At 38.4% G+C, this 12,745-nt stretch overlaps 1 protein-coding gene across 1 annotated transcript in view; it reads right to left on the reverse strand.

Moving 5' to 3' along the window:
- The window catches only part of LOC127632505 (receptor-type tyrosine-protein phosphatase gamma-like), a 364,639-nt gene that overhangs the window by 16,336 nt on the left and 335,558 nt on the right, over positions 1–12,745 (reverse strand). The window contains exons 16-20 of the mRNA XM_052111116.1: positions 5,309–5,405; positions 5,135–5,217; positions 4,919–5,053; positions 2,704–2,838; positions 305–477 (exon numbers count right to left, since the gene is read on the reverse strand). Coding sequence (XP_051967076.1) covers positions 305–477; positions 2,704–2,838; positions 4,919–5,053; positions 5,135–5,217; positions 5,309–5,405 — 623 coding nt within the window. The remainder of the gene's footprint in view (positions 1–304; positions 478–2,703; positions 2,839–4,918; positions 5,054–5,134; positions 5,218–5,308; positions 5,406–12,745) is intronic.

The following is a 12,745-nucleotide window of genomic DNA, read 5'->3' on the forward strand; positions in this document are numbered from 1 at the left end:
CAGCCAAAAATGTAATAATAATGTAATAAATTTTCCATTCTTAATATAATAAAAGTCAACAATGTAATAACTTACCAATAATGTAATAAAGTTTTTATGTTATTGGTTCAGAAATTGTATTACATTATTGGTAGGTTATTACATTATTGACTTTTATTACATTAAGAATGGAAAATGTATTACGTTATTGGCAGTTATTACATTTATGGTAGTTATTTTCACATTAACAGAAGTTATTACATTAATGGCTGCTACAAGCCATTAAATACCACTATCAATCAGCAGTTAAGGTTTTATGTTTTACCTGCAGTGCACGAGCATAGGGCCCATCTCTGGAGTCTGTGCTGCAGAAGACTTCCTTACGAAGGTGAGTACAGGTAGTGTGTACTCGGGGACGCCCATATCTGGCCATTGAGTGTAGTGATACTGCAGGACAGTTCTCTCACACTGTCGACCCTTAGTGCTGCCCTTCTGACCCTAAAAACACATTACACAAAATGTTGTCTTGCAGCTACACATAAAAATAATAAATTACTCCACAGTCACCAAACCATTTATGGACACCTTTTTGCCATTTTTAGATTTTAGCGAAGACAAGCTAAAGACTTAATTTGAATGAAGCTTCAAAAAATGTCTTGACAGAAACAAAATCCCACAAACATACACATTAAACTTCAAGCTTATATTGAATCTGAACCAAAAAGAATAAAAAAGTGCTCAATGCAAATGTTTTTTAAACTCATAATAATTGTAAACAGTTTTAGATTCATGACAAGCTAAAATGATAAACTTTAGCACCTTGGGGCAAGCAACAGCAAGAGGAACTCCGTCATAGTTAGTTGGTGGGCAAAGCATGCAAAGGATATTCTCACCCCCCAGACTCTAAGACAATCCAGTGGCCCCCAATCAGAGGTGGGTAGTAACGAAAATGTACTTTTAAGAGTAGGTTTATCAGTGGGTACTTTTTACTCTTACTCAAGTACATTTTTTATGAGAAAAAAACAAAAACATATTTTACTTAGTTACAATTGGAGATGTTCTTGTCGTTACATAGCTAGTTTAATTAAATAAGCTTTTATAAATGCGTAATTTATTTCCAGTATGAAAGAAATAATGAAAGAATTTTCAATAATAATAAGTATACAACTATTATTATTATGTAATACATATAAATGGAAATGATGTAATGGAATATTGGGTAGTAAATGTCCATTATGTTACATATGAAAGTAACTATTCACTTACACAAAACTTCTTCACATTCAAACGGAGTGTACAGATCTTCTATACTAATGTGGATCAGCATGTCAGTTTTCTAACACTAATGACATACAAATTAGCATTTTTGTCTTACATCAAATTAGCAGCACCTGAACTCATATGTGAGTGAACGGCTGCTATCAAAAAGACCCTCTTTTCTTCGTAGTGTCAGTGGCCTCTGTGCAGCGCTGTGTGTTGTGAAAGAGATTTACAGAGAGCAGATCAGTCTTTCACTAATGCTGTGAAGGCCAGGACCTCAAATAAGCTTCTTAAAAAGACTTTTTTCTTGGCCTTTTAATGCTCAACCCTGACACAATCCTTCTCACAGGTAAAGGAAAGGAGTTCAAACCAAGAGACATAAATGTGAGCAAATATTTTTCGACAATGTGTGTTTTTAACATGGTTAACAGCCAAGTTATAAAATGGTTATCAGAGTTGGCATTGACAATAATTACAAACTTGGGGTTAGATTTACATCCAAAATGTATTCTAGTCTGACTTACTGAATAGAAAGTGCTGTTTCTTTTAATACTGTTTCATGGTGGAGACCTGGGTAGCTCAGCGAGTAAAGATAATGACTACCACCCCAGGAGTCGTGAGTTCGAATCCAGGGCATGCTGAGTGAATCCAGCCAGGTCTGCTAAGAATTCAAGTTGCTAGAGAGGGTAGAGGCACATGGGGTAACTTCCTCATGGTCGCTATAATGTGATTCGCTCTTGGTGGGGTGTGTGGTGAGTTGGGCGTGGATCCTGCCTAGAATAGTGTGAAGCCTCTGCGGTAACGTGCTCAACAAGCCACGTGTTAAGATGCACGGATTGATGGTCTCAGACACGGAGGCAACTGAGATTAATCCTCCGACACCCAGATCGAGTCACTACACCACCACAAGGACTTAGAGCGCACTGGGAATTGGGCCTTCCAAATTGTGGAGAAAAAAGAAAAAAAGAAAAAGGAACGCGTCTCGAGACACATGCGTTCAGTTCCATTCGTTTCACTGCTTCTACCTTTATTTGTTTTGCGCAAAAACTTCAACTCAAATAACTAACGTTATCCTAACGTTAGCGTTTGATTCCCAAATTGATAGCCCATTATTTGGGAACCAATTATTAAGTTCTAGGAATGTTTACTTCAGGTTCTATTATTTATAACCATAAAATAACATTCACAGAATGTTGCAGGGATGTTTTTGTACAGAACTAATACAGAACGTTCTCTAATGGTTATTTTTGGGTTTTACTTTGATAACAATAAACTAAACCACACAGAACATTGCAGGGAGGTTTTTGTGACAACCTAATAAGAAGTTATTTATAGCTAATTATACAGAAGTTCTCCAATGTTTATTTTTAGGCTTTTTTTATATATATAAAAAAATACTGATACATGCTTTTTTAGCATGAGGTTTAAAACAGGTCTAAGAGGAGAGAGGATAGACGAGTTTACCTTCTTGACTTTGGTGTTTCTGATTGTGAAGATTCGGAGTGTGTAGCAGGCCAGAACTTTGGTTCTCTTCAAGATTACCACGATATTACCGTATTCCTCACTGTTCTCTGTTGGCCAGTACTGATCACATTTTCTCTGTGAGATACATACACACAAAAGAGAGCAAACTTAAAAGGGGACATATCATGGAAAAACTTTCTTATTCTGATGAAATTAAAGAGTTTGATGTACTATGTATACACTACGTAGTAACGATTGGTTTTATGGTGTTTTTGTCATTTTTCAAGCATCATTTCCATCATATGGCAAAGAAACCATGACACAATCCTTCCCACAGGGAAAGGAGATAGGACAGATATGTGAGCAATTATTATTCGACAATGTGTGTTTTCATGTAAAAAAACAAATAAAAAATTCGCCTTCTGTGTTCCAACTTTTTTGTTCCAAAAGTGTGAAGAAGTGAGATTAGGGAGGATAAATAATGATAGGATTTTAAATTTTGGGACAGAGAGAGGGTGGCAAATGATCATGTTTAACTAAATTATAATTGTTTTGGTGCAAGAAACCTCAACTAACATTATAAATGGGCAGTAAATATAATAAATAAAGATTCGAGCATGTAAAAGTTAAAAATATGGCACATGTTTTGTTATTTCAACCAAATTCCACTTTTGTGTTTTATGTATGATGAAACGTCATGCCCCTCCCTTGGATCATCGACGGCCCGGCTCTTCAGAGGGCTGTTCTTCAGCCAGGCTCACAACTGGAGTGGGTAGGAGAGAGGAGGTCAGCCTTGACTATACCTGTATGGCAGTTTGTGATGAGGCAGTCCTGAAGGTAATGGAGCCTCATCACCACTGCCTTTAAAAACCTAGCGTGCCTCTCATCGGAAGACCTGTCTCTTTGCGCAGGCATCCTAGCAGATCCAGGAATGGATTGGAAAGGGTCAGGTGCGAATTAGATGTGTCACTGGACACGGACCCCCAGCACAATTTAGATGCTACGCAGGGGACTGGAGCACGCGTTGTGGCCGAGGAAAGCCAGGCTGCTACAGAGAAGCTACCAATCCTTGCGCACCGGACCAAGGACGGTGTGTTTGTGCGGCTAGCGTTCCCTGCCTATTATACGTGGATTTTACCTTTTCTTCATACAAATCCTGCACATAGACCCCATTCACTATGAGGACGCTAGATTTCCCTTTGTTTCCCTACATTTCTGTTAATATTATTATTTAAAATAAACACCTCTCTGCCATATCCACAGCATCTGTCTCATGTTCACCATGCTGTAGTGGTGGAGAATGCAGGCATCGATACTGCTACCTCTTGGAGTGGTGGAGGATGCGTGCACTAATTTGAGCAGAGACGGCGCAGTTGGTTCAACGATTATGTCACGCGCCTTTCCACTTGCCGGCCTTCTGGAAAACGGGGGGAAGGACAGTTCAATTTGACGGCCTACCAAACGTCTAAAGGGTAAGTGTTGCATATTTGCCATTAACCCTGCGATTGGTTGAGGCTGAAGGATAATTTATACTTACTGGGTGAACAGGCTTCACTTAGTTCGCCTACATATGATGAAGAAATGCAGTGACGTTTATGTTCTGCCAATGTGTTTGGTGAATTTTCTCCTGTTCTCACACATCCCTGAAATTCTTGACCAAGGCGAACTCGGCTGGTCGAAGAGTGTTGATGATTGGTTAAAACGAATCGTGGGTGAGGATAGGACATGAGTTTTTTTTTTTTTTTCAATTGTTCATGCCAGCTGAGGAGTTGTAACCTACATTTACATGATTTGCAACACAAACTCTACAAAGACAGCACAGCCACAACAAATGAGTAGAGAGAGATTGGGGTTTTTAAAATGGAAGGGGCCGTGACAAGATTAAGAAAGCAAAGAAGCGACACGGCACTAAAAGCGGTAGTCCACAGGGAGAAAAACCTACATTATTGGCTTTACTTGTGACTGGAACAGTACGTTAAACACTGTGACCTCACCCTAAACAAACTCATTTTAAAACGACATCGCACATAGTGCTTTAGTTCATCCAGGAGAAAAAAGTTTGGCTTCTTCCATAGTATAAGTCACTCTCCAGTCTCTTGCTTACAATCAGCTGATCCTTTATCTACCATCCATGACCTGATAAAAAATATTCATTATTAATTAATGAGGTTACTCGAGACTTTTAACAGAAAGATGATAAAGAAACAGAACTCACTCTGCCTTTCTCCACCAGGTTAGTGATCATAACTATAATGCCAGTGTTCTGCTCCCACACCATCCTCCAGAAGTCCTCGAATGTGGACTTAAGAGGACCCTGTGCTGCAATGTAGGCCTTGGGTTTATTGTAGCCCTGTCGACCAGATGCATACAGATATATAAATCACCCACAGTCAGTGATGTCCTTATACATAAAGACATCATATCTACTCACGTCTACATAGTTGGCATTGATGTAGTCGCTGTGTTTGGAGTCTTTACCAGCCAAAGGCCTGAGTTTGACTCGACTGTGATCATCTAGAGGAAGAAAAAGAGATCGTTAGAGGCCTGTTTGACATGTAAATACTTTATATGTGCATCTTGGTGAGAGGGAGAGAAAGAGACTCACAGGCTATGATGTTGATGTATCTGTTCTTGTGCTTGTTGTCAGGGTGATTAGAGTGTTCTGATGTAATCTTCATATCTGCGGTGCAACGCTGCACTTCCTACAACACACAGACACACACACAGATGAGACATCAAAATTAATTTCATTTTATTTAAAAAGTATGTTTTTTTTTTTTTACACGTTTTTTTTGGAGATGTACCATGGTAATCCTATGTTTTTTGGACATGTACTGTACGATGGCTGTACAACCCCAATTCTGAAAATGTTGGGACAGTATAAAAAATTAGTGATTTGTAAATTATATTCACGCTTTGCTATATTGAAAGCACTACAACTACACATTATTTGATGTTTTACCTTGTGAATTTCATTGTTTTTTTTTATGAACAGTAATTTCAAACAGATGATTGCATCACGCTCCAAAAAGGTTGGGACAGTCGAGTGTATCAAGTGTATCGCTGTGAAACATCACATTTCTTCTAATAACACTTATTAGGCATTTAGGCACCAAAGACACAAGTTTGTTTAGTTTAAAAGAGGAATTTTCCCCCATTCATCCATTATGCAGGCCTTCAGCTGCACCAGGCCACCCGCACTCTCTGTTTATTCGGCCAGTGTGTGGTTTGAAGTTGTCCTGCTGAAAATGCCAGGACATCCCTGGAAAAAACAGTGCTGGATGGCAGTATATGCTGCTTCAAAATTTGTACATGCTGTATCTGTCACCATTAATGGTGCCCTCACAGATGTGAGAGTTACCCATGCCATGGGCACTGACACATCCCTGGCCCATACAGACACTGGCTTTTGGACCTGATGCTGATAACAGCTTGGATTGTCCTTTTCCTCTTTGGCCTGGATAACATGACAGCTGTGTTTTTCAAAAACTATTTTAAGACGAGACCAAGCCCAAAACGATGAAATTCTCAAGGTAAAATATTCTAGTATGTGTAGATGTGGTGCTTTCAATATAGCAAAGGGTGAATATAATTTACAAATCACTCCTTTTTGCTTTTATAAGCATTTTTATATGATGATGATTGTTGGAAAAGTATGCTAATGCTATCTTTAAAAAAACTCTTCCAGAATTGCAATGCAATCGACACATTTGTAGAGTGTAAAAATATATTTGGGGGCCATCTTTTTAAAATGGTATACTTTTTTAATCTTTTAACATACTGTATTATAGACAACAGCTGTACATTAACACAAATATTCTCTTTAGTTTTCAAAGGTAGCATGCAAAAAAAGTTCAGTATAAGGTAACATCCTGGGGCTATTAAACAGATCTCTAAATAATCACATGAACGCATATCCGCTAGCAGTCCCAAAAAAAACATTAAGATATTTAAATATGAATTGGCTGTGTGTGCAAAAGGATGTGTGTGACAGCACATGTGTTTGTATTGCATTAGAGGGGTGTGTGGATATGGTTGTTTAAAACCACAAGATGAATATCTGCCAGAGGCTGTCTGGTTACCTGTACCTGAGCTAACCCCACAAACTATTCTGAGAAGAGTCACACACAGAAAATTGCAGGATAATGTCAACATTTCTGTGAGGATGTTTCGTTATTGTCCAAGGTATTCCAGTGTAAAAAGAACCTGTGAAATTACATGTAATACTGGTGTTATTAACCAGAAGATAATTTTTTTGCTGTTGTTTATTTAAAGGCAATATGAAACAGCATTTCTGACACATCTGACTTCTGTAGTGTGGCATATTTTCAAGGAAAATCAGTTTATATTCTAAAGGAAATAATGTAGGTCCGGGGATGATTTTATTCATGAGGATTTGATTGGATTGTTTATGTCAGGCTGTGATATTATTGGTTCATTTGTTTGGCCTTGATTAAATCAGCAGAAAGTTGTTTCAGAGGTAGCTAAAGTTATTACATTATGATGAAAGATTATGAAAACAAACATTATCCTCAGCAAAATAACACATGTAAATAAAGAAAATAAGTAAGTAAATAGAGTCAATTTTAACCACTCATACACCGATCAGCCAAAACATTAAAACCACCTGCCTAATATTGTGTAGGTCCCCCTCGTGCTGTGAAAATCCCAGGAGATCAGAAGTTACAGATATACTCAAACCAGCCCATCTGGCACAAACAACCATGCCACGGTCCAAATCACTGAGATCACATGGCTCCTGACCCATATCTGAATGATTTTATGCATTGCACTGCTGCCACAGGATTGGCTGATTAGATAGTAGCTTGGATGATTTTTGGTGCCAGATGGTTTGAGTATTTCTGTAACTGCTGATCTCCTGGGATTTTCACACACAACAATTCACCCAAATTTACTCAGAATGGTGCCAAAAACATCCAGTGAGGGGCAGTTCTGTGGATGGAAATGCCTTGTTGATGAGAGAGGTCAACAGAGAATGGCCAGAATGGATCGAGCTGACAAAATCTCTGATAACTCAGATAACCACTCTGTACAATTGTGGTGAGAAGAATATAATCTCAAAATGCTATTTTGAGATGCGGGTTGGGGCTGTTTTGGTGACATGAGGGGGAGCTGAACAATATTAGGCAGGTGGTATTTATGTTGTGGTTGATCGGAGTATGTCTATGAAAAACTTGCCACCATGATGTTACTGTCTGTCCTCACCCAAGCTCAGAAGACATGGATTAAACCACTGGAGTCATATGGATTACTTTCATGCTGCTTTTATGTCTTTTTTGGAGGTTCAAAGTTTTGTTCACCATTTCCTTGCATTTATGGACCTACAGATCTGAGATATTGCTCTCAAAATCTTTGTTTGTGTTCTGCAGAAGAAAGAAAGTCATACACATCTGGGATGGTATGAGAGTGAGTAAAGCCCAGTTCACACCGCAAACAACATTGCCGCTTGGTGTCGCTAGTCTCTGTACTATGAATTTGCTACTGGGCATTCCTACTGATGATGCTCTAATGTTAATCATGGACTGCACATCTGGCCATAGTGGCTTTTGAAATGCTGATTACAGATGATACGGCCAGTAAAACTAAGATAAACATTCGAATTTGATGAGGAATTAGTTCTCTTGCCTCTAAAAATCATCATTCTGCAGCAGAGAGCATTTTATATAACCTGCAGCAATGCTCAATGCATCATTTCATAAAAAATTTTTAATAAATGAACAGTCTATCAAAATATGAATTACACAGTCAGAATGCTGACACAGTTTTCAGGATAATGTCAACATTTCTGTGAGGATGTTTCGTTATTGTCCAAGCTACTCCAGACACATCATTTTATTTGCCCGTATCCATATATGATACAGACTATACAGGATACAGACCGACCTGGTTGTGGCGAGCAGGGCGTGGCCGAGCGATAAGGATGGCTGGCTGGGGGGAGAATTATCGCAATCAGTCGGGAGAGAGATAAAGAGGAGCCTGAGCCTCAGTTCGAGAGAGAGAGACACACACAAACTGTGTGTGTGTGTCAGTGTGTTTAACGTGACTGCTGAAAAGCAGTGTGTGTATTTTATGTGATGTTGAAAAGGAAAGATTTGTTGTACACAGAAAAGTGTCATTAAAAGTCTTCATGAAATGTGCACCCTGCTCCCGGTTCTTCCTTCGTAAGAAAGGCAGAGGCCTGCCACATTGGTGCTGAAACCTGGGAACTGGTGGAAGGATACGCTGTCATGGCGACGCCAAGGAGATACCTGATCTGGTGGTGCTGGAGCAGTTCATCAGCTGGAGACTGAAAGGGATGGCTGAGTTGGTCCAGTTCCATCACCCGGTGTTGCTGACGGAGGCAGTGCAGCTGGCTGGGGGGCTGGCGAGCCCTCTTCATTCTCTCATCTCTCTCTCTCCTCTCTCTTTTTTTTAACTTCTCATATTTACATTTACATTTAGATTTATGCATTTGGCAGATGCTTTAATCCAAATGCACTTATTACAGGGAAATCCCCCCGGAGCAACCTGGAGTTAAGTGTCTTGCTTAAGGACACAATGGTGGTGACTGTGGGGATCGAACCAGCGACCTTCTGATTAACAGGTATGAGCTTTAGCCCACTACGCCACCACTAGGTCTTTTTAATCATCTCGTTTATATTTTAAATGACTATTGGTTATGTTCAAGTTTTAGGTTAGGTATGTTTTAAAAAAAATCTATATATAAAATTCACCTTAAAACTGCATCTGAATACGACACCATGATACTTGCTTTTGGCGCCCCCAGCTGGATATTTCACTGCAAACCTGCAGCCAAACGTGATATGCAGCACGTCAATTTTGAATTGCAAAAATGTTGTCATGTTCACGTAAATTTCATGAGACCAGGCTGTTACAGACAAATGATAACAGTGAAATCGCCCACAGAAACTTTTAACTTCCTCCGTCTTGTCTCCAGTATCTCACTCTCACAGCAGATATGTGACATGAGCTCCACTGCCTTGTCTAATGGGTAGTCACTCTGGAATGTCGCTCATCATTTGCATAAAGGTAAACTTTTCTCAACTTTGTCATGTCGCTCACCACGGCCACATCTTGGCGCCCATGGTCTCTATTGCTCCTGTCACCTAAAGCATCTCTGCTCTAACTGAAAATGAATGGGAACATGGTCTTTTTGTTACTGGCAGTGTGAACATGGCTTCAGTGGTGATTACATTTTCATTTTTGGGTGAACTATTCTTTTAATGTACACCAGGCGAAAAATATCTCATCAAATAGAAATGTAATTGCACATCTCTTCTTAAGAAGCTCCAAAGTTTAACTCTTTGGGTTAGGGATTTGTTAAAATTCCTGACCCTTAGAATGAGCAATTATAATAGTGATGCTTGCCTTAGTAAACACTACTTATAAACAGGGTTGGGAGGGTTACTTTTGAAATGTATTCCACTACAGGTTACAGAATACATGTTGTAAAATGTAATTTGTAACATATTTATTAGATTATTCAATGTCAGTAATGTATTCTAAATACTTTGGATTACTTCTTCAGCACTGGTAGATTTTTTCACTTGGTTTGACTATCGTATGTCTGCTCGTATGAATGTAACACATCATAAGAAAGTGTTTCACTCTTCCAGTACAGTAAGACAAAATACATGTTAAAAATACATTCTCTGAAAAAACTAAATATCTTATGCTGTGTTGTTTCTAAAACAAGATAAATCAAACGGATCTTACTTTAAGGACTTTTAGATATTTTTACAGGAAAACAACACAAACATTATTATCAAGAATGTGATTTTTGCCCTAATATCAAAGGTCTTACTAGAAAAAAAGAAAATATGATCCAATGTGAATTTTCTTGATAAAAAATATGATCATGTCTGATAACATGTGCATGTAAAATGACTAGAAATAGCATTTTAGCTTAGCGTAAAGCTGACAATTTACACAAGGTTTATTTCTATTTCTTCTGCTCCAAACTTGCTTCAATCGTACTTCTCTGTCTGCTCATATGAATGTAACACTTCATAAGAAAGTGTTTCACCGCTGTTCAAATGCACTTTGAATAGCATCATTTATATTGATAAATGTTTACCAACTGAATGGACTAAATATTAAATGAAACAAATTACAATAAAATGCAAAGTAATCTCTTCAGTAATCAAAATACTTTTTGAATGTAACTGTACTCTAATTACCAATTATTTAAATTGTAACTGTTGTCAAATACAGTTACTTATATTTTGTATTTTAAATACGTAATCCTGTTACATGTATTCCGTTACACACCAACCCTGCTTATAAAACATGATATACTAAAATAAAAAGAGAAAAAGAAAATAAGCCTGTCCTTTGCTGGTATACTCAAACTCGAGAAAGCTCTTTCGTCCTTTCGGGCTACCTCCATTCACTGCCCTCTCTTTGAACAGAATGCCAAACTTTCCAAGTGCCTTGTTTCTTTTTTCCTTTTCTTTTGAGTCCCTCTTCTTTTTTCCGTCCAGGAATTCCCCTTAAAATTATACCCAGGCAGCACATAATCCCTGTGCCTGTCCAAGCCTAGCCAATACCCTTCCTCTCCTCCCTGGCTCCCATGATTGCTGCCACCCCAGCCATGGCTTTATACACCCGGCCTACACAAAGCCACTTGTCAGAGGCCCTGGAGGCTCTGTCCAATGGGGGTTTGGCTCTTCTGTCTTCCCCCTTTCTCTCAACTCAAGAAGGGGAGGCAAGAGAGAGAGAATGCTGGGGGAGGAGGGTTAGGCACCACAGAGGAATCCATTGAGAAGAAACTGCATCAGTATCAGGAACCACTTCCCAATGTCCATCAAGCCTGCATGCATGCACACACACTTTCTGAGCCACTTCCATGTGTCAATCAAGCCACTATGGAACAAAGGGGCCAAGTGAGGCCCTTAGAGGACCTTCAGTGACCCATACACCTCCTCCTCTTTTTTCCTATACCCTCCCCTCAACCAACCAGCCACAGAGAAACTAAACTGAATGTTTTTCCTTTGTTAATTTGTTCAATTTGTTAGGTTTTACATGATGAAACAATAGACATACCAGTACTTTTCAAAATAAAGAGTCAAGCGTTAGTGGAACATGATTAAATTTAATGCGATGAACTACACGTGTGAACTACACATCTGCTAGGACACATATGTGAACTTGAGGGGAACCGACTTCATACATCCCCTAAATGTCATTATCACAATATGGTGACAAACAAGTCCCTTGACTTTTCATTAATTAAAAAGATTTCAAATAGTCAAGATACCACTTTAAAAGGCCACTCGTTATCCTAACCTTTCATAAAAATAAAAGTGAAATGGTCTGACAAATTATTATTTTTTTAAAATATACTAGAATTTGTCAACTGTTTGAAAAAATCTTGTCCCCTTCATCTGATACACCACTTCTATGACTCCTTACAAAAATCGAAGGTTCTGGCAAATTCGACACTCATTATTTTTTACACGCAAATTAGCTTTGCGTCAAACTCTTCATTGTCGCCAAAGGTTTGCTGTAGGCCCACCATTACCGGTGAAGAGCTGCAAGCGTCTGCCAAATATTTCCGGTGAATCGCAAGCTTATTTGCGTGTGAAAATTATAAGTGGGAAATGTGCGGCTAGTTTGCAGCTAGTTTGTGAAAAGTTTGTCAGAACTTGTCATATTTGTAAGACTATTATGCAAAACATAAGTAATTAATAATTCAAATAATTTAAAAAGAATGTTTGTCCTTTAATGAAATGTCATTGGTGTTATCAGTGTTAAAAAGTAGAAAATTAGTAGAAAATACAAAAGTTGTTGAAAAGAACTTCCAAGGTCAAAGTTCAGAGTAAAAAGTGGCAGTTCAAATATAGTGATTTTCCCACTATGTTGAAAAAGAAAAAGTTATTGATTTACATTTGAACTGTAATTTTTTTCACATGGTTCATTTATATGTCATTGATGTTACATTGTTTAATGTTCATGTGAAATTGTCTGAAAAAAATAAATAAAAATGATTTAATGGTAAAGGTTTGGTTTACTAATGACA

This window comes from Xyrauchen texanus, chromosome 39 (assembly GCF_025860055.1).
Source record: "Xyrauchen texanus isolate HMW12.3.18 chromosome 39, RBS_HiC_50CHRs, whole genome shotgun sequence".
Classification (NCBI taxonomy): Eukaryota; Metazoa; Chordata; class Actinopteri; order Cypriniformes; family Catostomidae; genus Xyrauchen; species Xyrauchen texanus.